We start from the raw sequence: 25,711 nt of genomic DNA, 5'->3' as shown, positions 1-25,711 counted from the left end.
GTGTATGCTAGAAAATTGTGAAAAAAGAGTTCTTCGAAGAAAACGCATAAAATTCTCATAGCTATGTGAACTCTGTTTGACAGTGTCAGAGAGTTGTCTATCACTATTCACTTTATTTCTGATTAGGTTTTTCTTCTGGTTGAATGAACATTGGTGCTCACTCTATCACACGAGGGATGGAGAACCACAGCCAGTGTGGATGGGCAGGAACCCACACCCGGCAGAACAGTCTGTGACGGTGTTCACAGGGGTCCCAGGATGAGGGAAGAGACGAGGATCTGACTCCATGTTTCAGAAGCCTTGATTTATTATTTTATGATATACACTACATTAAAACTATATTAAAAGGATAGAAGAAAGGATTTCATCAGAAGGCTAGCTAAGAATAGAATAGCAAAGAATGATGACAAAGGTTTGTGGCTCAGCTCTCTGTCTGAGCCAGCTGACTGTGATTGGCCATTAATTAGAAACAACCAACATGGCCCAATCAAAGATCCACCTGCTGCATTCCACCGCAGCAGATAATCAATGTTTACATTTTGTTCCTGAGGTCTCTCAGCTTCTCAGGAGGAAAAATCCTAAGGCAAGGATTTTTCATTAAAGATGTCTGCGACAACAGCCTGCTGGGCTGAGATACCAAGATATCAATGGTCCATGAGTTGAAGGGAATGCTCCATTTACAACAGGCTGGGGAGCAGAAGACACAGAAATCCAATAAAAAGTTCTAAATGCTGAGGAAGTCACAAGGAGGAGGCTGGCAGACAATACCTCCTACAGTTATACAGAGCACTCTTGTCTGCTTAGCAACCCTGTAGGAGCAGGATAATTTACTCTTATCATCAACATTGTAAGACATTTTTCTGTTTCCTATTTCCAAATGGCTGGAAGGCATAAAAAAATGGGGGAAAGAAGAAAGAGTTTTCTGCACAAATTATAACTGTACAGATTTGCTTTAAAGGGCAACTCTTTCTCAGAGCTGGAAAAAATAGAGAATTTCATATATCTGATTCTCTGCTAGAAGCACAGGCTAGAAGCCAAACTAATCAAACCTCTATCAAAAATACAATTTTAATATCTATTTGGGCTTGGACTTATCTCACTGCTCCCAGACACTATTGATTATCATTATCTGCATGTCTCTAGTATTCTAAACAGCAGCAGCAAAGGGAAATGAAAGTGAGCATTTCCATACAAAGACAGATAGAGGCTTCTAGGGCAGAATGAAAACTGCTGGTCTGACTGAAAACAGAGCCTAACTTCATCTCAACTTTTATAAATACACTGTCAGTAGAAAGGAGTAAGATACAGGCTAAACTAAAATATTATTAAAACTATAAAGAGAAATAAGGGATTTCACCCTTAAAGGAGAAAAGGTATTACATTATCAGAGACTGGTTGCTGTCTACGCTGCACTTCTCAGCAAGGTTAGGTATGATGGTTGTCTTTTTCTTTGCAACAGACTTCTCCTGATAACTTTGGTCTATTATGTGCTTGACTGGACCACAGGAACAGGATATGAAAAATGTTGTCGGTAGCAACTCTGTTGGAGTACATAATGGAAGTTTTTGCTTTAGCAAAGTAACCTCATCCTTGCCTCAGAAAACTAAAATCTGCAGAAAGCTAGAACCCCAAACAAGGGTATAGTCCTGAAGCTTTTCCCTCTCCATTCTTTCCAGCTTTAGGTACATAGGTGCTCATATATCTGCTCCCAAAGAAGTAGATTTTCATTAGTTCCCATCCTCCAATACTCACACAAATCCAGGGTAAACATTGTGTACCTCAGAGACCTGCAAGGGATATTTAACAGATTTCAGACCTTAGAAGCAGGAAGAACAAGAGAAATGCCTTCTCTTAATCCGACTGAGTCATCTTTGCACGTGTCAGGGTGGTCAATCTTTCTCCCTTCTTACGCACAACAAGGTTATTTTCTCTTTAATTTTCAAGTAAGAAATAAAAAAAAGACAACCATTCCATACTCACAATTCTACCATGTTAGAAGACAGAAATTAGCCACTGGGATGTTTCAGTCTCTCTATGGGTTACGGACCAAGAATGATACAGAAAATTATTGATATCTGCCAAACAGTTTTGGTCCATCACATTTTATACAGATACGAACCAAAACAAAGAGGCCTTCAAGTATACAGATACAATGATCTAGTGGATGTATCATCAAAACCACTACTAGACTAAGGGAACAATTTTCTTGTTTAATTCTTCAGAGTTGTGCAGGGCACACTTTTTTTGTGTTCCTCTAGCCCAGTGCAGACTAACAGTAGATTTTGACCACCCACAGTAATGTAAAAAGCAAGACTCAGCAATCCTCAGACTTTAGAGGAGAGAGGAATCCATACCGAGTTTCTATGATAAGTAACAAGTTATCTACTTGGCAAAAAAGTGGTTTTTTCACGTTTTCAGATGATGGAAAAGGTTGCCCATAAGGTTTGCAAAATCCATCTCCATTCTTGGAAGTTTTAAGACCTGCCTGGTAAAGCCCTCAGTAACCCAGTCTGTCCTCATGGCTCACCCTGCTCTGAGCAGGAGGATGGACTGAATGACTTCTGGAGGACTTATCCAAACTGCCTCCCATGCATCTCCGTTCTATCGTATATAAAACCCTCCCAAAATTAAGCAGAATTATTCCCCTAGATTTCAATGCTTCTTCATCTTATTACCAACCCACATATCTCAGAGGTTTAGTGATTTACCTGAAAATTTAGAGGCAAAAGCAAAAAAGAAGGGACCAATAGGAAAAAAAAGAAGGAATACTTTCTATTTCATTTAATTCAAAACACTGCTCATAATTTGAAGCAGCAGAAGTGTTACATACTGCAGATGTTTCGATCATAGAACAGATACATGACTTTATGCTACACTAACACATATAATTTGTTCCTATATTAAGATGGTCTATAACTACAAACCAGCCTTCAGCATAATATATGAAACACATTTTAGCTGTAATCTGGTTGAATATTTCATAGACAGTGTAAGAAGCCGTCTGATCTCAGTTTAAATGCTTCATCTATGCTGTTTGGTTGTGAGACTAGCAAAAATATCTTCTTTTTCTTCAGGTTTTTCCTCCTTAAGTAAATGTTAATTTACACTTCCATCACTATGAACACTGGTTAATAAAATACTTTTACATACCAAATATATTACTGATTAGCAAGAGATTATACACATAAATCTAAATATGACTGTTGAATCGACTGTCTTGGCCTCAGTAATTTACAAGAAAAATCATTATCCAACAAAACAACAATGCAGAAATGTGAAAATTAGCTTTGCAGAGGATGCTTGAATGGAAGCACATTTAGTTCTAACACGCAAACCTTCTAGACACTGGATGTCCAACAGGAGCCTGAATCACCTGTCATCTATTTATGGCAGCAAATTTCTTTTAAAGATTAACACACACCGGCTTAGAAACGTATGTGCATGCATATCTAATTTATCAGAGGGTATGCAGATGGACAGACCATGGCACATTCCTCAGAATCACTCAAATCATGTGAGCTGTGACACTGTAAAAGGAGACCCCTGTAGCATAAGTACCACATTCTCTGCACACCCTTTATCCCAGGGCTCAGCAGCAATCAGATCATGCAAAGATTCCTTGCTGAGCAGTCTCATCTCCTTGGACTGCAGAAATGTACCTAAAATTGAATGATTCTACACACAGAGAGGAAGCCCTGGACCAGCTGGCAGAGGGGAGATATTCTGGACACAACAAAAGCAAATGACACCAATACTTACTTGGCAGGCATTATAAATCAACTGGTGTTCCAATTTTTTGATCCCTAGATTCTGTTGAAACATTTCATAAAGCTGTTCCTTGCTCAGAATCAGCTCTGATACAGCACTTAAGGCCATTCTATTCGGCTGTTTGCACAAGTCCTCTTCTCCCCTGTATATGGCATCGTATTTGGCCAGCCAAGAGCTCAACACTGTCTCTTTGCTTAATCCATCGATTTCCGGCAAACTTCGGACTCTCTTCTCTATGTTTTTCTTAAAAACATCTCTAAAGTCACTTGCAGAACATCCTCCACTGTGGACCATTCTTGCAACTCGGTCACTCTTGAGAAAAACCTTTTAAAGTAAAAGAAGAGGGGAAAAAAAAAGAAACAAAACCAGTCAGGCATGGACACAAATACAAAACAATTCCTGTGTAAGGGAGTACAAGATAATATTTTGCTCCTACACAAGATGGCTTTATATGAGAGAGTTATACAGTTTGTTATGGGGTTTTTTTACAAGTATTTATGCATAAATTTAGAATAGCTAGACTAGATGAACCTTGGATTAACAGCAGCTAATTTAAAATTTACCCACAATGAGACAGAAATCCAGGAAGAAAAAAGGAAAAAAAAAAACACCACAAACCAAAATATCCCCAAAAACTAAAGAAACACCACAATCAATATTAACACTTGAGAAGATAGACTCAAAGACAGAGAGCTCTTTCTACTGCCGTAGATACAATACTGGAGATACAGTATGGGATTCTCCATGTAAAATCAGCAATGATCAACATAAAAATGCCCCTCCCAACTACTCATACTCTAAGATATGACAAGTCACATTAAAACAACAAACCAATTAAATCAGGTCCACATTCTGTAAAAACTTTTCAGTGCTCAAGAACAGTTGTTTTCATCTCTTTTAGAAGGGCTCTGGCAAGGTCAACCTTTCCAGACACTGTATGTAGCCTGAACATAGCTCATTTATAGCACAAGTCTCATGAAACTGTTTCTCTGCAAGATGCAACCAACAAAAAGCTGACAATGCAGCACAATCACTTGTGTAAACAATGGATGTGTGCCTTGGGCAGGGATTAAACTACATCATGCCACTGGAAGGATAACTCAGGGAGAACCACCAGGATTCCGCAGGAGAGGGAGATGAATCAAGGCCCCCCACTCTGCATGGTTCAGCTGCTTGGGTGCCACACCAACATCCCAAGAACAGCTGAAATGCAAGGAACACATGAGAAACCACTAAGTTGAAACAGAACCATCACCTTTCTGCCTGTCTGCCCTCTCCAGTCAGATGTATGAACTGGGAATTAAGCATGCACTTTCAGACAGTCATTACAGTCACCAAGGGCTATGAAATCATGTATGATTGTGAATGGAAAAGTCAGAGCAGAGCTCTGACTCCAGGTCATGTTAGAAGACGGTATACCTAACAACCAATCTAAACCAACCTACCGTGCTTCACTTTCAAAATACGGAAAAGTGGAGTAGGGCAGGAGCTGAAAAGCTGAGCAGAGGAGTACACAGATGCAAACAGATAAAAAAAATTAATTCTAAAATGTGTCAATGTACGTTCTCTTGCCGCATATTTTAAAACACTGTTACTTATAAAAGGTATTTTTCAACAGATATACTAATCAATATTGCACAGGAATGCTGCAGATTAAAGCTAGAAGTATTTGCCCAAAGAGATTATTCTAAAAAACCCCATCACCAATATATGCTAATCACATGTGATGCTCTATCTGTACTACAATACATTTTCTTTTATGTAAACATGAACATCTAAGGTTAAATTCTTACTCATAATGGGACCTGACGTAGTTACTGTCAATTACTGCTTACATTAATTTCCTCAAAAGACTACACAAATATTGAATCTCATTTCAAAACAACTAATAGTCAGACATTTCATTCAGCAATAAAACTTATTCACACAAACAGGTGCAAGGATATTAAGTCTTGCCTTGTTTTAACAGTCTGTAATTACAAATTATTCATCTAACAGCTTCACTGGTAAAAAAATTACTTCAAACTTATTTCAGCTACTTTGTACTGTTCATCAAAATATTTAATCTTCTATCACATTAGCCTGCCTACCAACAAGAGAAAGCAGATGCAGAAGACAGTGAGAAATTAAGAATATTTAAAGACACTTCCCACCCAAAATCTCATATTCATGCAAGATTGCACAAACTGATGTATTGCTATTATAACTGGACCAGTCTTGTGAAAACAAAACAAAAAAACCCAAACAAAACCAAACAAAAAAACCCCCCAAATCCCCCCCAAAACCAAAAAATACTTCCAAAACCAAAAAACCCCAACTCCAAACCTGCAAAATACACACTGTGAGAACATCAGCATATCATTCACCTTGCATTACCTTCTTTCTGTGTTGTTATTCGAAATGATTAATCCTGAATGAAAGGGCTGTAAAGCTGCAAGCACTCTCCTTGATTTATAAGCCCTACTAATTCAAAACTTATTAGTGATTCTTAAGTTGATTTTCCAAAAGAATTTTTTCCAGGCAAGACCCATTCCATTTTTTTGACCACTTGATCATGGAAAGGAAGCACTATTGCAACACTTGGTGCACATAATAATCACAAAATAATGGCATGTTCATGTTGGACAAAACAACAGGCATGTGCAAAAAGAAAGTATAATATGCATGTGCCCTTGACTCTAAAATATTCCCTTCTGATGTGTTTTGGGTCACAAACTGTATTTTTATTAAATTTTCAAAAATTATTCTAAGGTAATTATTTCTCAAGATACAATGGATAGAGAAGGAAATTACTCAAGATATAAACTCAAGGTGTGAGTGACAGGGTATGAAAAACATGGTTTGCTCTGCAAAGGAATCCACTGGACCTAAAGCTCTTGCAGTATTATTCCTATTTGAGTGGAAATTTACCATTTTTTTCCTGAGGGGGAAAAAAAAGTAACATCATCTCTAAAATGAAGTACTTGCATTTAAGGTAATTAAAAAGCGATAATAACATTTTAGTAAAACTATTTCATAGTCAAGGATTTATTTGCAACAGAAAACCATAAGAGAATAGAAATTCTATTACGATTGTATCAAATGTGTCACAAATTTAAAACACTAAAATAGCATTAAAAAGCTATTAAGTGTCTCATTAATCCTGTTCCTGAAAGACATATGGTACATTCATGCTGAATGTAAAATCATTTGCTTCAGTTAGACTTCTGAGATTCATCTGCTTGGTTTCAGAGCTTTCAAAGATTATACGAGCAGCAAAATCATCCCCATGAGGGAAAATATTTTTATTGATATTTATCTTTAAAGCAAAATGCTAATTAAGTACATTCACTAAATCTCTGGTTCGTACTGCCTTCATTCCTGTATTTCAACCGATCATTAGACTTAGTTCTAATTAAATAATTATTCAAAAACTTACAATATAAAATGTTATCTCCAGTCTCTCAACTTGGGAGGGGGAACTGGAGATGAAAAATATTAAGAGGTTTGAGTGTGAAATATAAAACATCAGAAAAAGTTATTGTGGGCACAAAAATTTAATTCTGCATGGAACTAGATTTGGCAGATCAGCCAGAATCTTTTGGAAGTCCAAACATTATTCAGAAATAATTTGAAAGAGTCAAAGTTTTTAATGAAGCATTTCTTATTACTACAAACATTTTTCAGACTTCCTCAAAGACATCCTGGATTGATACTGTGGACAGTCAACATCTGAATGTCAAGTATCATTACCAGTTTATTGAATCCACAAATCAGCATCAACTGTCCATGTTACCCACTGCTAACAAAGTATCAAACACTAAAAAGGAATGCTCTATTAACAATTAAAATGCATTCTGGAGAAAACAGATCATTAAAATACAGGTTCCAATGGGCCATATATATCCACTTTGAAGAATTTTTTCAGTTCGTGTGATTTAGTGTCCTCCTAAATACTTCTGGACTGAGCCACACCTTCAGTTTCTGATGGATAAAGCTCAACGCATTCAAAGGTGAGATAACATGCTTTTAAAAAGCCCCAGTAACAATTGTAAACTACACAAGCACTGTTTAAATCCACTTTTTTTCCAATCATTACACATATGCAATTTCATCTAATGCAAATGCCTGTAAAAAACCTTAATTCAAAACAGTCTTTAGCACTAGATAATTACCTTAAAAGTATATTTTTGTTTAAAGATGAAAATCATTATTTAGCAGTGTCTGCAACTTAAGAAAATGTTAGAAATATTATGAAAATAACTGTTTTTCACTTCTAGAACATAAATAACCTAAATAACTTTTAGAACTTAAATAACTTTTCTATTTATTAGACATCATACCAAATTTGACTAATTATACAATTAGGCAACACAAACATGATTATCTTACTCTCTACTTTTAAGCTAAGGAAAAAAGAAAATTCAAGCAAATGTAGTAGGATAGGTGGGCCACAGGAATGATTTCTCAACCTCTGAAAACTTCTTGCTCATCAGGCCTCTGTACACCTTCTAGTAGTGCAAAAGCACCAACATTCTCCTCCTCTTTAAGCAATGCACCACTTGGAGCTTCATTTGCCACCTTCCACAAGAGCCATTAGAGATTTCTCTTCATTTTTGATGGTCACTTCTGCTCCTGTAGCTTTGAGGAGATCACCTTTTCCCTTTAGACATGTCCTATGTCTTAACAGTCAGGGCTCAATGCATCATCATTCATGGAAGATACTGTGAAAGCCCAAATTGCACACTACATCTCTGGGACAGCAAACTGCTAGACACACTAAACACCACCTGAATCAGCTTATTACCTTTCTTCCAATACCTCTTTCAGGGCTGCATAACAGCTTTTCACACTTTTGCTAAATTCTGGATGCAAACCCTTGAGCTCCATGCAGACTCCAGCACAGTTAGGGGTGTGTGATGGGTGCGCTCAGCCACATGACCAAACCAGCAGCAGCTTGGTACAGGCTCCAGTGGAGGCCATGGCCTGGCCCATAGCTTGGCCAAGAACTCCTCTAGCTCCCATGTGTTCTCTGAAAACCCACAAAGGAGCAGAGGGACCCAGGTGAGCGCTGGTGACCTTGGAACGCTGCTCAGGCGACTCACGCATGAACAGCAGGTGGCTTTTCCAAGACCCATTTATCAAGGAACAAAGAAGGCTGTGGGCACAAGAAATCTCACAAATACCTCTCCCACTGCACGTAATTTCAGTAAAAGCCAACATACATATCCTGTACATGGAACTGTGTTCCCTGTATATGACAGATGAAGTGAGTTTTCTTTGAGCTCTCCCAGCTAAACAGCCTGGCTGCATAGCTGCGATCTTCCCTTGAGCCTCTCAAGGCTGAGACCCTTTACAATGGCAGATCTTTGGTAAGCAACTGATATTGTGTGTAACCTTTTAGCATGATAACTTTGACTTGTGCCCTGGTAGCTTTACTTATGCCTTTGTAGTTTTGAATCACTGTTCAAACAACTCTGCTGCAGAGTAACAGAGTGAACGTTGACATTGAACCTTGTTAAATCACACTTTCACAACACCATATTCAAAATGCTTTTGCTAATACCTTTCACAAGGCTTCTTTAAGAAATCTAAATCACGCATTCATGACAAGGTGGAATAAAAAACACAGCCACTGCACCCAGGGTCTCAAAATAATAGGTTACCCAGAAGTTCTGATACCTTCCTCCTTCTATTACTTATATGCCATTCTGAATTAGGCATAAAACAATTGTAACAGGAATCTCTGCACTGATGCAGACCATAGGAAATGCTTCATTACCTACATTTGAGCATTCAAAAGTGGTTGCATCAACTGTTCCAACTGATGCTGCACATTATTTTTTTTAACCTGTGATAGTACATGATGTCCTTCTAACTAGGACTATTCAGGACTCTGTTGGCCTCCAGAAGCTTTCTAAGGAGCTGCAAGAACTACAGCATGACCATTGGGCCAGCACCAGCAATCCAAACACCTTCTTTAATGGTCTCCTTCTTCCAAAGACTCCACCAGAGGCTGGCACAACTGTAAGGGTCCTGCTGCACAAGGGCCAAGCACTGCCCTCCTACAGCAGCACAATGACTGATGATCCAGAGAGGTAACTACCTAGATCTCCAGTGTGTTTACTCAGGACAATATGCTGAAACTGGTATTTGGGGCATCCTTAAAACATGCTACTGTTAAAACAGAACCTTTCCATATAACTTAGAAAAAGGACTGTCATGTAAGGCCCAAAGATATTTATTTCTCTTTGGAGATTTTTTTCAGAAGTACGCTATCACCCAGACACAGATACACAGCTACGGAGAGAAACATTTTGTTCTTACGGATGTGTTCTTGTTTTAAAGGAATTTTCTCCTTTAATCTTACCAGGAGCAAAGCTGGAACTGTATAAAGATTATTAGCAACTATGTCATATCAGAAATTGTCAATTAAAAAATAAAAATGAACAGAAGTACCTCTTTGATAAAGACTGAACAAGGGCAAAAAGGACTTTGATGGAAGTCCAAGGAATATTCAAGTCTATGAAAGCTTTTTAGATTTCTGATATACTTTTCTGATGTGTTTTGTACTCAAGCTCCTGCTGTGCTTTGCACAATTACCATCTTGAGTTTATGACTTACAGAATAATTTTTTTGAAAAAGACAGCAATTTTCAGGGCTAAATTGAGCGCTAAAATTTCTCCAAAAGACAATAATTCTTGTTCTGCAAAGTAAAAGGAATTGAAACAAGTTTTTAAATAAAAAACTGGATGTGACATGCATCATCATGTTGTGCTAGAATCATTACTTGAGGCAAAACAAAGCATAAGACATTTTCTGTGTAATATTAAAGAGCCCCAATGCAGCTACTGCAGCAGCTCCTCAGAGTCACTGTTGAGAGATCTCACCAACCTAAAGTCCTTCCTGTTCCACAGGAATAAAAATTATTCCAATTTCAGTCGTTAATGTGAGCAATGTTCTCTGGGACAGCTCTCACACTGCTCAGTAGTTCCACTCTAGACTGAAACCACACAATGCATCACATCAAGGGCTGGGGCTTGTTTGATGAAGGCGCAAAAACTTCTCACAATTTGGAGAACAGCTTTCCACAGCTATTACATTTTAAGAAAAAAGGTTTATTCCTAGTAGCAATTAACATATGTAATGTCCAGCACTGTCTGCTGCCATAGCCTGGAGCAGCAGAAGATACAATATTCTCACTGCACTTACAACAGTCTTGAAAGAAAGAAAAAATTATTTTCTTCACACCAAAAATTATTAAGTTGATGTTTAGATTAGTTCAACTAAGCAAATTAGAACAACAAGATCATTTTGGGTCAAAAATAAATAGTTAATGTAGTAGCATCATATATCCAAGAGTAATATAATTATTTTTATGCTCTTTAAAATTTCTGCACTGGCTACTGAAATAGCATTTATATCAAAGAAGACATTAGTAGTTATCAATGTAGCATGTTAATAGCTACTTCTAATAACTCTTGGCTGCTGAATATGAGTGGAAATTGAGGTAGTTAATGAGATTTGCTCAGTATTTTGAAATCAGAAGCACTTCTCACATTTTTAGAAAAAAAATAAATTAGACATTGCTTGCAAGTCTTATTCCTCCCCTGTTCTCTTTCATACCCTAGAAATATCCTCCAGGCACTATTTTGATTTTTTTACAATGAAATGATCAGAGTTAATGGATCCAATTTTTAAATCTATGTAAGTCATCAGAACAGAGTCCTCACCTTCAGGTAAAAGCAAAAATATTTTAAGAAATCACACCTATAAACTCTAATTACTTCAGAATTTTCATGATTATTTTGTTAATGAAAGTTACTTCTCTTAGAAGTACATTGTACAGTTTTCCTTAATTTTGAGGGGGTGAGAAATCTGAAAAAAAAAAAAAAAGAGTTTTGGCTTACACTGAGGTCATGGGTTTCTGTTTGTTTTTAAAACCTCTTTAAAGTAGCACATTACATTAAGGTAAAAAAGGAAGCAAAATTTAAAGTAGTAAACCATCATCATCCAAAGAGGCATATAATTCCAAATTTTCCTTTTTTTTTTTTTAAATATACCTACTACCCTTCCTGAGCACCTTTCTTCTTATAAATATTAATGGTTCAGAAACCATCACAAGCTGAAATCTTCAGGTGATGTACTTTGCTTTCTTCATCTCTTTCGGGCACAACAGCTGCACACTGAACACTTACCACAGCTTAGCAACCAGCTATCTGTAAAAAAAACCACCAAAACTCAAACTCTTGAAAATTAAAATATCTGCTACAGCTCCAGGGGTACATGCTTGTAAGCAAACTACACAGCACTGTGCACTGGGATTTTTTTCTTTTCCAGCTTTTTCTAAATGCACAAGCAACTGCCAATGTCTACCCAAACTCCTGTTCCTGATGGCAAGACATTTCACAGTCGTGTGCTGCAATGCTCGTGCCTTGGGCATAAGAACAAACAGAGGTAGAGTGACAATCACCATTAAAAAATCCACCAAACTGTTTCATCCAGAAGCAGCGTTTTCTCCGGGGTTAATTTATCAAAGTTAACCAGCTACCCTTTTGAAACCAGCATATTTATCCTCCTTTCACGGCTGGTAACAGCAGCAATAGTTTTTACACCCTAGTGAGACACAGTATACACGCTGCTGCCTGTGTGAGCACGGCTGTGGGTCACTTTTGCTCAGCCTCCCCTCGGAACAGGCACTGTGATCTTCCCTTCAACAGCAGCTTCCCCTTTTCCCAAGCCCCACTGCTCAGGCTGAAGCACGCTGTAAGAGAGCTAACAGCTTGCTCTCCAGTGGGCTGATTCTGCCTGACCACAACTCCTCCCTTTGGTGACCACTGCAAAGTTCCAGGTTATGAGGATTTCAAAGGCTCTATTTTAGATAGCCTAAAACTGAAACAGGCTGTTAAATTGAATGTGTAACACAGCATGCCTTGGGGATGCCACTGTAAAAAGGCTTACTCTCACCTCACAATTGGTCCCTATTTTCCAGCAAATTCCATAAGGAAGGTGTCCAACCCTGACTATAAGGGAAGAAGACAAAGGATAAAAAAGCTAAAAAAAAAAAAAAAAAAAGGCAGAAAAGAAGAAACCAAAGATTGAAAAAAAAAAAAGACATCAAACAGAAAACATATTTACATAGAAATAATGAGTAGCAAACAGAGTCTTGCTAAAAAGGATTAGGAAAAAAACATTTACTTAGCATACTTATCTATTCCGATATCAACAGATGATGACTAGTTTATACAAAACTACCTCTGGTATGTGCAAACCTGAGAAAAACACACACCTGCTTAAAATCAGTAACTCATATTTTCATTTGGCTTGCTAAGGAACTCCTCAATACTTTTTGGTGTTTACTGAGTGCTGTAAAAAACACAAGAAGCCCCAGCACTTTATCTCTTACGACAGTCCTACCTCTTAGGATACAATGTTTCTAAATATAAAATCCAATTTCTTGCATTAACTGTGAGAAAAATTGAAGTAAATGGCCAAGTACAATAAAGAAGAGAAAACAGTCCTTCACTTCTCTAAATTTTCTTCTGCAGTCACTTGTGGTTCTAGTTTTTATTCCACTTGACTGAAAGTGTAAGTTATGTAAGTGACAGTTTTCATCATTGGTATTGCACCGGGTTCATTTTGTCAGAGATGAAAAGAATTGGCTATTTCACTTCCCTATTACCACTAATATGCTTCTGGATTAACCATTTTCACCTGAGTATAGATTAATAGCTTTTAGTTCAAATGAGCACACTACTATATCTCAATTTTTGACTATAATGCCAAGGACTCTATAGTCAGACCAGGTCTGCTGAGATCCTTTCAGTCCCCATCACCCACCACCACCCTAAATACTTTCATGCAAAGTGAGGACACTGTTTCAGAACACGTATTTTTACTGATCAGTGCCACTGTTTCACTTCCAGTTTATATATTCTGCAGCTGAATCCTCAGAAAGGACATGAGCAAACAGAAATTGGGCTGAAGCCACCTGAAATGTTGTCTCATAACATTATTTTCTTTCTGCTTTAGCAACTGAAGAAGTGCCAGCAAACTGACAACTTAAGCAAACAACCTGCCACTTTCTTTCCCTGTACTAATTCGTTTTAGTGGCTTATATTTTCAGTGGAGTAGGAAGGGCACTGTTGGGTGGGGAGAAAGGTTAAAGCACTGACTTCACTCTGTGGCCTAAGGAAACTGGAAAAGAACTGACACTGCAAATACTGCAAAACTTGGGTACTCACTGGAAAACAAGGACAAGAGTAGACCCTCTAAAGCCTCTGAAGGCTTCCTGATGATATCCTATCTACCAATATGGCTCCTTTCTCCTATAGTGATCCCCAGGATTAAGGAGAAATAGACACATGGGAAAATGCAGCCACTTTCCACCTAAGGAAAAACTTCTTCTGTACCCCATGAAGGGTGACCTAGTTTTAACAGTATTCTTGAGAATTAGATGAAGTGGCAGAGCAAAAGATCTATGAGAAAGAATCACAGCTGTGTACTTTGCATCCCAAAACCAAATAGAAAAGGCTGCTTGCACCTTTCACCTCCTGCATGACTCAACAGCTGCTAGGATAGTTGCTTAAAAAATAATTCCATCCTTACTAAAATATGGGAAGTAAGAACCAAGGCTGAAGAGGGGAAAAGGAGGTGGCAACTGCCACAGGTATCTGAAACTGCCTGACTGGAGTCAAGTAGATAAAGAGATGTAATCTAGAAGATGAAAGGAGTACAAACTGTCCTACTACCCATGTTTACCTATGCAATTCACCCATTTTAGACCCTTTTCCGAATACTGGGCAAGGGCACACTGCTCCAGAGGACAGCCCAGAGCTCCTCATGCAGGCTCTGCATTGAAGCCCTCCTAGAGGAAGCTCTCTTGCCACAATGAGGACAGAGAAGCTTGCAAAGATTCATTGTCCAGACTTCTACAAAACACCCCAAGGCAAGTGGTGCGAGCGCCTTCCAGAACTTCTAAACAGTCACAACAGAAGAAGACTTTGAATCATTTGGGGAGAAACAGGATGGAACAACACAGTTGAGTTTAACTGCAAGCTGATGTGATAGATAATACTAGTTTTGTGATGAGAATGTATCTGGTGTTACAAAAACTGCTTCCTTGCTTCTCCCAAAGGACAATCTGTACTCCAAAGTCTTTCTGTTCTAAGAGGAAGATAAGAACAATGGAATATAAGTGCAAATGCAGGCAGGAACAATGCATCATGAAAATGGGAATGCTTGGGGAATTGTTTTTTATGTCTTTGCACTTAGAATGCATTATTACTTGTGTGGACATTTCTCAACAGTAACACCATCTCATCACTCATTAGAATGCATTTCTATTTCAGAAAGTTATAAAGGATATTCGGGGCTGGCAGACACTAAGCCATGGCATGTCACATTCAGCTGCTAACTGTAGTCGTACAAATATTTTTATTCCAATACAACTTTCTTAAAAAAACAGCCTTTATCATAAATACATTCTCTCTCTTCATCTTTATTAAGTGTAATCTTTGTGTGTCAAAAAACAACAATACATTTTCCTTGATTAATTTTTCACAAGGGTGATCAATTCATAGTGTGGGCAGGAAAGTTATAATACACAAAAAGAGCTTCAAAATGCATTCTAAATCTTAAATCCTTCCTTAGATTTAATAATCACCCAGCTGGCTGCACTTCAGAAAGCAATGCTTCAATGGGAAGATTAATGAACAGTTGGTCTGCTGTTTAATCCCTCTAGATTTTAGCATGCAGAATGCAAACTTTTAAAAGTTGGACTATTTTTATGCATTCCAATTATATGTCAAGGTCCAAATAGCTTTAATGGTAACTTTGAGGTTTCTCAGTCATAGTTTACTCTCTCTTTAGAGTACTTAAGTTTTAGAAAATATTAATTCACTATACTTCAACATTCTCTAGACCATTTTAAAGATCACCGTTCAAGATATCATCTCACTTCAGAAACACCTCTGATTTCTTCTTTATTTATTTATAAATAATTTTACACAATCATCAACTATTTTGCCTTGCTAGTAGTTTTCTATGGCAAAGATTTAACTTTATTTTATTTTGTGTTTTAAATTTAACTTAAGACACAAAAAGTAAGTTCTTCTCTACAGCCACACCAGTGAGTTATTGCCTCTACCTCTAACAGGAAAAACTTCTGCGTGTCAAGTTCCCACTGCCCCTGACCTCCATGGCATCCATACTGCTCAGGTAATGTCTGAACTCCAAAGGAATGGTAAGGTGAGGTAAAATTTGCACCCAGCCTGGGACGATGGAGAAGACATTCTCCATACGCCTTTATCCTCCTCCCTCAGCATTTCCACAAACATGCATTTCTCTCCTGGGCTTCCAAGGGAGGTGCTGACAATAGCAGAACAATCTATGAAACTTCGTTTGCAATTAATGGGGCAGTCTGCAATTATTACAATCAGAGGAACCTCTTGCCTAGAGGTAACTACGGTTGTGTACCAAGGGACAAACCCAAGTTATCTACCCACTGAAATTCAAGATCCTACAGAGTTTTGTTGCACAGTTACACACAGAATCAGGAAAAAAATTCCTCACAGAGCTCTTACAGTTGAGGGCCTCTCCCAAAAAAACCCCCTAAAGTCCTGAACTTTTTTGCTTCAAAGCTCCCAGCAACAAGTACAGTGTGGAGAACTCAAGATGGTAAAAGAAATTAAAAAAACAATACCACCATGATGTTGAAAAGTTCTCCGTCTCCAGTGTGTACCCAGTCTGTTTCAAATTCACCCTAAAAGGACTTCACTTCTCTTTTCTCCAATTATAGGCTCCAGTTTCAATAAACCAGAAATGTACAAGAAAGTATGCTTATTTTTAAGCTTTGTCTCTTAAATGACAGTAGCACCTATATTCTAAAATGTTTTCAAGCTACGCCAGTCAAGAGCTTTGGCAAGAAATGCAAATGGTTTGCAAGTCAAATGTAATAAGCAAGCAAACATTACCCTCCTGCTGGAAAACCAGCTCTACTTACACCAAGATAAAGCCTAAGTTATTTGGTTATTGTGACTAGCCTATTAGTCAACATCATAATGCACTTTTAATGCCCAGAGAGAAGACCACACATCTCTTGCCACCCATAGGGCCAAGACCTGAACACTGCAAAGCCAAAGTCTAATTGTAAATTCTTCTAAATTTAGTCTTTGTACTGTCATTCCACTCAATCTCTAGCCATAATTCCACTAATGCATAAGATTTTTCATTTTTATTACAGCTTCTTTTAGACTATTCTCAAAACATATTTCCCACTTATCTAAGCAGCAGACTTACACTGATCTAAGTAGTTTTTATAAAAAAGTAACTCAATTTTGCATCAGGCTATTTGGAAACATTTGCACTATTCATCTGCCAACTTCTGAAACATATTACTCATACCAAGAGCCTTCTGTCATCTTCTAACACAGATTTTCTAATTTGATGGTCCGAAGAGCCCAGAATAATCCCTAAAGGTTTTTTATTTTAATCATCAATTTTATGACAGCCAGAAACAACCTCCTTATCATGGCCACTTCTACAAATGATTGCACCTTTCAACATAGTTATTATTACTGACAGGTTAATTTACTGTAGAATTTGCATATTTATCATGATCGCTATTTAAGTACTGAAAAAAAATCTGTTACAATAGAAGCAGTAAGCGTGTACTTAAGAGTTTGTATTGAGGTGTCATTTCAGAATTCATGGCTCCAATCAGTGAAATTCAGATTATTTCACCCTCACACTAAGAATTTAGCCCATAAAACACAAAACAGGCAAAAGGCTAGAGAATTTGAACATGTAAGGGGCAAAGATTAAGAAAAGGAAAAAAACTCTAACAAAAAACACTATTGGAAGGTCAGTCTAATACTTGCTGTAGCCACAAAGTCAGTACGCATCTGCCCAACAAGACCAAAAAAGTGAACTCTATTTTCAAGTCAAGGAGAAAAGGGTTTTTAGAAGACTGTCAGATTCGAACCACAAAGCTTGGCACAGTGGAGCAAAGCTGTGCAGCAGCTCTGCCACATCCCTGAGCACGTGCTTGTGGAGCAGCCACAGCCAGGAAGATGCTCACACCTACGGAAGCTACAGCAAACACCAGAATGCTGCCTTGGCATCACCTGGAGCTGCCCTCCTTCACGCCCAGCACATCCCATGGTTTTGGCAGGCACTGCTTCACGTGCTGACAGAGCCAAGCTCAACATCTCAAGTTGTTATACGTTTTGGCAGGCTGCATTTGAAATCTGCCTGCATTAAATTATACCAAAAACTCTGGAGCTTCCAGGCACACAGCAAAGTCCAGCTTCAGCCATGCAATACGGAAGCAATTAGAGATGCAATGTCATCAAGTAAGAAACTGGCAGTGGAATCATCATAGAGGCAGGTTGATAAACACATTGTCAAAAGGCAGGAAAACTTCACTGTCATGCACAAGCTTTGATCTTTTGGGATGCAAAGAATGACTGACATCAAGAATGAAAAAACGCCAAGCTAAGCAGCCACTTCTAGATTTGAAAAAGCCTAAATTAAAACTTCAGAAAAGGCAGTTATGTCTCAATACCAGCAACAGAAACAGATTTACACTGAAATTTAACCAGATTTTAGCTTTACTTCAAATAAAGGTTCATGCTAGCTATTTCTCAGTACTTAATTAAAAGCACGATGCTCCCTTTTTAACCCTTAATTTTCCTCTCTATAGCCTGTAAGACTGGAAATGCTCCCTGCTGGAATATTTCTAGGAGATATCCAAGAAGATTCATCTTTCACTCCATGTGTAGCAGCCAGTGAAACATGGACCAGGCCCCTTTCTCACGGCTACCCAGACATACTCAGAACTAACACTAAACTGAGCAAAGGTGTTAAACTGGACACACTGTTTTCTTCATCAAAAGAACCCTCCCTGCACTGTTTTCTTCATCAGAAACACTGTTTATGAACAGCACCCATTTTTCTACCTTATGCCCACTGAGTTAATGGGTAAGGAAGTCAAAATGTGAGGGGAAAAAAGGTGGTGCGATACATATATATGGCATGGCTCCAGTCCAGAAGTAACTTAGGAACCCTAATTTGCTTGCACTTTCTAGATATTATGCTTCATTTCATTTAGTGGTTATTGGTTGGTTTGTTTTAGTTCTAGAGTGAACCTAAGGCTGGACTTCCATTCTGTAGCTTTATTTAAAGCAGAAAAAACCTGAAGGATTGAAGACAACTTCAAAACAATCCATAATACCACAGAGACTTTATACAAATGCTATATAAACAACATGAACTTCTGACTCCAACACAGTCATAGAGATCAATGTTATCCATCTAAAACCCACTGGAACTATTATTGACTTCCTCATCTTTTTAGGTAACATCTTCTGATATTTCAGTTGGGATCAGAAGACAATAGTACAGTTTTTCTCATTTTATCTAGTTGAGAACTCTGGGGACAGTGCCAGAAAAAAGTTACGTTTTCTAATTTGTGCAAAATAGGACTAGAAAAGAAATGCATCACAGATGTGTACCCCAACCACACAGAGGTGGCTTCTCTCCTGATTTATCCTATTTTATTCCTGCAGGTGTTTAATTGGGTGCACTTCACTTTGTGTTTTTATGTAACAATTATGAGCCACACACTATATGAAGAAAATACTATTAAAGCTTCTTCATGTGTCACAACAGAATCGCGATTATCTATAGCTAAAAGTGAAAAAGAATAGAGAAGGCTTGGAGGGGGTCATCATCTTATATCAAAAAAGAAAATTGCTATCTGTGTACAAAGTTTTAATCTTCTACAGAATGCTGGAAAAAAGGTGAAGAAGCATTGTCAAACTATTTTCCATATTACCATTAAAATTCTTTCGTTGATGAAATTTGAATTTTTCTGCGTGCATTAATACTAGCTCTGTCACCTAAATAATGACATCTAACAAGGTCAATAATATCATCATTCAATTCCCCCTGCAAATTATTAAAATGCTAGGAAAAAGAAGTAGTCCTGACCAAAAATGCTTATGACAATAAGAGACTGGCAGCCACCCAAAGGCAGCCAACACCTCCTGCCCAAATTTCTCATCAAGTGTTCAGTGGCTATCTGGCACCTGACTCAAATCTGCTGATTATCTCAATTCCATGACTCAGTCATATAAATCAAGGAGCTAATCCAGCTGAAACTTAACAAAAAATGGATAACTGAAACAACCTGCTCTATCCCTCTATGAGTTTACAATCCTGGCTCACAGCTTGGTTATGCAGTGGGGACAGTGAGATGGGGGGAAAGAAATCCTCCCACCACAGTTTTCACTACAGTCTACTTAAAAGAATTCTCAAACCACTGTATTTGAAAGCATTTACATACACATCCTAAAAACCATTTCACTCTTTCCATTTATTTAAAGCATCAATTATTTAAGTAGTTGTGGCATACAGACATCAGAAGCCCTTTATAATGCAAGGAGCTGTGAAAACTCAGGGACAGACCTCAGAAGAAACCCGCAGCTCTGCTGGTAGGAATTTACCATGGAGCGGAAATTCCAGGCCTAGGTGCCTCCGCATGCTAAAAGCATTGTACCAGAAGGTTTGGCACAACATTACAGGGCTCACAGATGTCTAAACACAGACAAAAGAGATGGTATCTAAAGATCCTATTTTTTTCCAGAGCTCCACTGTCAAGCATCAAGCTGGCTGACCTAACTTGCCTCAAAGTGCTGGAGAGAAATGGTCAAATAATTTAACTGAGACATGGACAAGAAGCCATGTCTTCCTCCACTTCCTTCACAGTGAGAGGTGATAGAGGTTGGGAGAATGAAAACTACATCTCCTGTTCTCTAAAGGAGAAATTCTCCATCAATGAGGAGACTGACTTTCCTCAGTCCAGGAGCCTTCTCCATCTTCCTAATACAGCTGAGACATAGGAAGTTGGCACACAGGATTAATGTTAATTACAACATTCACCTGGGAGGAAGCAGTCTTTATTCTTAGTTCCTCCTCTAAGGCATGGTAATCTGTTTTAACCAGCAACAAATTAATTTAAAATACATAAACACGAGCTTGAACAAATCACTGGAGAGAAGCCTCAAAGAAGATAAAATGCCAACAGAGTAGACAGAAAAAATAGATAAAAGACCTGGAGAAGCTATTTCTATTGTAGTTCCTAAAGTCAGAAACTGCTCACAAGCCTAACATGACCTTGTTTACATCTTTAGAAAACAAATATTTAACCTTCTGAGCAAGGCATCTGACTCAGTTACCATATGTGAAGTCTGATAAGGGAAATTTAGCTTATATTTAACTAATATATCAAGGCTGTAGCTATCCTGATCTTAAAGATTCCAAGCAACCATCTCATATGAAGGTCTACCCAAAGAGGTAATGACTGTCATGTTAATTACTGGGATAGTATTTTTTCCTTGTGATAACAAGACATAGCTAAAATTGTGTCTCCTTTTGCCAGACTGAAGCTAGTTTAATAGAAGTTGTAGTTATAAGTTAGAAAAGATGCTAAGTAACACCCTTGTCATTTTAATGTATATAACTCTTTTTTTTCTTTAATGAACTACAAGAAGTGCTGAATCAGAGGCAGAGAGCATGCATCTTTGTCTTGGTAACTTCAGAATTTCTTTTCTCCACTACCCCCTATGAATATTCTCTTATCAATCTCCTACATTGAATATATTCTCTGTTGTACTGATTGCTTCTAATTACACATGTTTTACACTCAGTTTAATTGCAGGCTCTCCTTCTTTGTGGATATGGTTGTTTTTATCCAACACATTCGCAACTACAGTTTGTAGGCAATCGACTCTTATTAAACTGCTCCTAATTTTCCACATCCATTTTCCCCCTCCCACCCAGTGAATCTTTACAGTTTCTTAAGCTTCAGGAACTTTAGCAATTTTTCTGTGCTTCAGAAACTTCGAGAGTAGTTGCATTTAGTCCAGCAGCCTTGCTAAAGAGTCTTTATAATCTGCACTCTGGTTTACAAATAAGTAAAAAATATATGCACATAAATATACAAATATACATGCACACATATGATGTTCTTTTCTATGGTTCTTTTATTTCTGCTATATCCTTTTCCGGAGATGGAACAAATGTAGCAATAGACAGCAATTGAAGTCATTACAAATCATTACAGTTTGATATCCTGGAGTGCATTGGGAAGAGTGTGGCCAGCGGGCTGAAGGAGGTGATCCTGCCCCTCTACTCCGCCCCAGTGAGGCCACACCTGCAGGGCTGGCTCCAGTTCTGGGCTCCTCAGCACAGGGAAGACAAGGAACCACGAGAGCAGGTCCTGCAGAGGCCACAAAGGTGATCTGGGGACTGGAGCATCTCTCTTGTGAGGAAAGACTTGTAGGAGCAGGGCTTGTTTAGTCTTTTCACCAGTGCCCAGTGACACGAGGAGCAAAGGCCATGAACTAAAACACAAGTTCCACCTCAACACAAGACTTCACACGGTGGATAGCAGAGCACTGGAACAGGCTGCTCAGGAAGGTCATGGAGTCTCCCTGTCTGGAGACATCCAAAATCCACTGTACAGGATTCTCTGTCACCTGCTATAAGGGGCTCTACCTTGGCAGGAGGTTTGGACTAGAAGATCTCCAGAGGTCCCTTCCAACCCTGACTGCTCTGTGATCCATGCAGAATAATTATGGGTTTGTTTTCTTTTTGTGAGTAGTCTTCCTTCTGCACAGTTATCACTTGCTCTGTACAGATCACAGTTGTGGTTCCTGCCATCTAAAAATCTGCTGCACCTGAAGATACCTGCCCCCTTCAAATGAGAACCATTTGTACAACTACTCACTTGGATTATTGGAAACTATTTTCTGCTTTTAATATATGTGCTCTGCTTAACTGACATTTCTTTAAATTGCTTTTTCCAATTTATTGGGACTTTTTGCAGACTTTTTTCCTATTTTTTCTAAGATAGGATATTATGATTTCATTTACAAACAATGCATTATTTTGAAGTTATTGCTTTCTCCTATAGTTGGTTTTTAAAAATCTGGTACAATCTTTTTCCAATTTCCATCAGCCCAGTCCATTTCTGGCTTAGATAATGCCCATCTTTTTCATACAGCCCTCTGGCTGTCTAAACTTCAGCTAGTTCTTAACAAACCTCCTCCTCCTCACAACATTTTCCTCAAGAACATACTGAAATGCTCCCAGCACAAGGCACAGGGCCAGCTAAAGAGGCAGGATGAGCTCCAGAATGCTGCCATGGAAATTCTACTCTTTAAGTCCTATTTTTACATGACCCAAAAGATATTCCTTAGAAGTCCTATATGAAAAATCATTGCAAGAAGCCCTAAAAAGATCTGATGGTATTTTACAACCAGCTACATGAAATCTCCAGTCAAAGCTACCTAAAAATATTTTTTCCTTAACTTTCCCATCCTTACAACAGAAATTAAGAAACAAGTTTCTCCCACTCTCAAACATAAATCAGCAGACAGCATGATTTCTTCTCTTCTACCTCTGAAGCCAATTTTTCTGTATTTCTAATCTTTAAGACTGTTGCTTTCATCATGACCACAAGACATATATGATTAGAACTATTTTAGCATAATTAACACTTTCTTTATTTTAGGGTATTTGAGGTAGATGTTTTGGCCGGCAAGGCTATTTTCTTTTTACATGTTTTCTTTGAGGCTGGATACATCCTTTCCCTCTCTACACTTGGTTATCCTGTTTGCCGGTGGGTGCAATACAGTCCACACTGAATCATCAAAGTTTCTCTCCCAGAGTGTGGCTCAGGATGCTGCTGGCAGACAGAGGAGCCCTGGGAAGCAGCAGTGGGTGCCTTGCCCATGGCTGCAGTCTCAGACCAGCTCTGGAGCTCACAGCCCAGCCAGCAGCACCCACACGGTCAGCACTCCTGCCCGTCAGGCCCCATGCAGGTGAACAGTGCAGCCATCCAGCATGGCATGGAGGTGCAGAAACAGGACAGCTGGAGCTCCCAGAGAAGAAAACCAGAACAAGGAACAAGATTTATTGTTGCTCTGGCCATGGCTGTAGCAGTCAGGCAGTGTGCTGCAGAAGCACAGCCATGGAATCAAACAGGTGGCAGTACCAACAAGCTCAGCTTAAACTTATTTCTGAGGCCTCCTGACAGACTGCTCCATCTACCCCCCGAATGATAATTTTTTAATGTAGCTTAAGTGTCCCCAGTACCCAAATGCTGTAACAATAATTTTCCTCTGCTGTAACCAATTTGTTTTCCTGCCTTTAGCTTTCAGCTTTCCTAATAAGCTGTCAATTAGTTATGCAAATTTGAAAAACAAACATTCAGCTCTGCTTATGGCAACCTCTTGCTCGTTGCCATCCAAGTTCACTGGGTCTGGATTGCAGATGATGAATTTGATTATCAAGCCCAGCCCCCACAGAAAGCAAAGCAGCACCAGCAGTTCATTTTTTAACTACAGACTTATATGCTAGAACTATAAATAACAGTGTGCACTTTTTGGTGGTATTAGAAAGATGTTAGCTATTGGAGAGCATCCAAAGGACAGCAATGAAGATGGTGAAGGGCCTTGAGAGGAAACCCTATGAGAATCAGCTGAGGTCACTTCTGTTCAGCCTGAAGAGGAAAATGAGGGGAGACCTCACTGCAGTTTTAACTTCCTCACAAGGGGAAGAGGAGGGGCAGGCATTGATCTCTTCTCTGGGGTGACCAGCGACAGAACCCACGGGAATGGTCCAAAGTTGTGTCAGGGAGGTTTAGGTTGGATACTAGGAAAAGGTTCTTCACCCAGAGGGTGTTTGGGCACTGAACAGGCTCCCCAGGGCAGTGGTCACAGCACCAGCCTGACAGAATTCAAGAAGTGTTTGGGCAATGCTCTCAGCGCAAGGTGTGACCCCTGGGAATGGTGCTGTGCAGGGCAGGAGTTGGACTGGATGATCCTTGTGGGGTCCCTTCCAGCTCAGGATATTTTATGCACATAGAATTCCCACCAAGTTTTGGTCTATTACTCACCTTTCATCTGAACAGAATCACTGGAAAAACCTTTTATAAATCCTGCTTTTTAAAATACCATGTCTCCTTACTTTTTAGGAACTCCAAACAAATTTCAACCAACTTCAATGTAAGGCAAAAAGCTGGTTCTTGGGCTTGGACTGGACATGTTGAAACCGGGCACAGATGTAACAAATTGAGGGGGATGTCTAATTTAAACAGACCTGTCAATCCAAATGTGAGCACCAGAACCTTTGCATTTCTACAAAATGTAGCCTGATAGGCTGCTCCAGTCCAGATTAAATAAATTTCTGAAGGCTGTAATGTGATGAGTCCCTTGCTGAAGCTCTATTAATTAGCTAAATGTGTGTTGAATTTTAAATGTAAACAGCCTTCTTTGTAGTTGTTTTTCAGGACTGCATTTTATTTCAATAATGGGTCATGCTTAGGATATTAGTCTGATCCATGATCAGGCTGACAGGTACCAGCTGGATCTCATCACACAGCAACATGTGAATTACAAGCACCAAGTACATTTTACAGAAATAACCTTTAGAAGTGTAATTTTGCAACTTTTTCTGACTTCCATTTTAAGCTTCTGTATATTCCAGACCCACTGCACCTACCTTCACCACAAAGCTTTCTCAGTTAATGAACAAAGTAAAGAGAAACCCCCCCAAAAATCCAACACACCTCTGCACACACACACACTCTCACCCCTTACCATAGTTATTTAGGTTAGCAATTTTGTGCTCATTCTGAATCTCTGAACTGCGGCAGGCTTATGTCTCCAGTTGATTTCAATCAGAACAGCAACTGTTTCATGATCACAGATTTGAAAAATTTAAGGCAAATAAATGTTTTAAAGAATCAACAAAGACTGAGCTAAATGCTTCCATTAGTTCAAACAGTCTAATAAATATTATTCAGTATCTGCACTGGTAGCCAGAAAAAGAATTCTGGACACTGGACTCCTGGGCATTTCCTCAAACAAAGCAATGAACCTGAACACACAGCTGG

General features: G+C 38.7%; 1 protein-coding gene across 1 annotated transcript in view; it reads right to left on the bottom strand.

The window, feature by feature from the left end:
* The window catches only part of CADPS2 (calcium dependent secretion activator 2), a 284,927-nt gene that overhangs the window by 187,644 nt on the left and 71,572 nt on the right, over window positions 1-25,711 (bottom strand). The window contains exon 3 of the mRNA XM_054272587.1: window positions 3,760-4,092. Coding sequence (XP_054128562.1) covers window positions 3,760-4,092 — 333 coding nt within the window. The remainder of the gene's footprint in view (window positions 1-3,759; window positions 4,093-25,711) is intronic.

The sequence above is a fragment of the Melozone crissalis genome, unplaced genomic scaffold, assembly GCF_028551555.1.
Source record: "Melozone crissalis strain CALT ecotype California unplaced genomic scaffold, PUWL_Pcris_2 ptg000004l_1, whole genome shotgun sequence".
Classification (NCBI taxonomy): Eukaryota; Metazoa; Chordata; class Aves; order Passeriformes; family Passerellidae; genus Melozone; species Melozone crissalis.
Note: the sequence above shows the minus strand (reverse complement) of the source record. Positions and strands in the feature narration are given on the sequence as shown.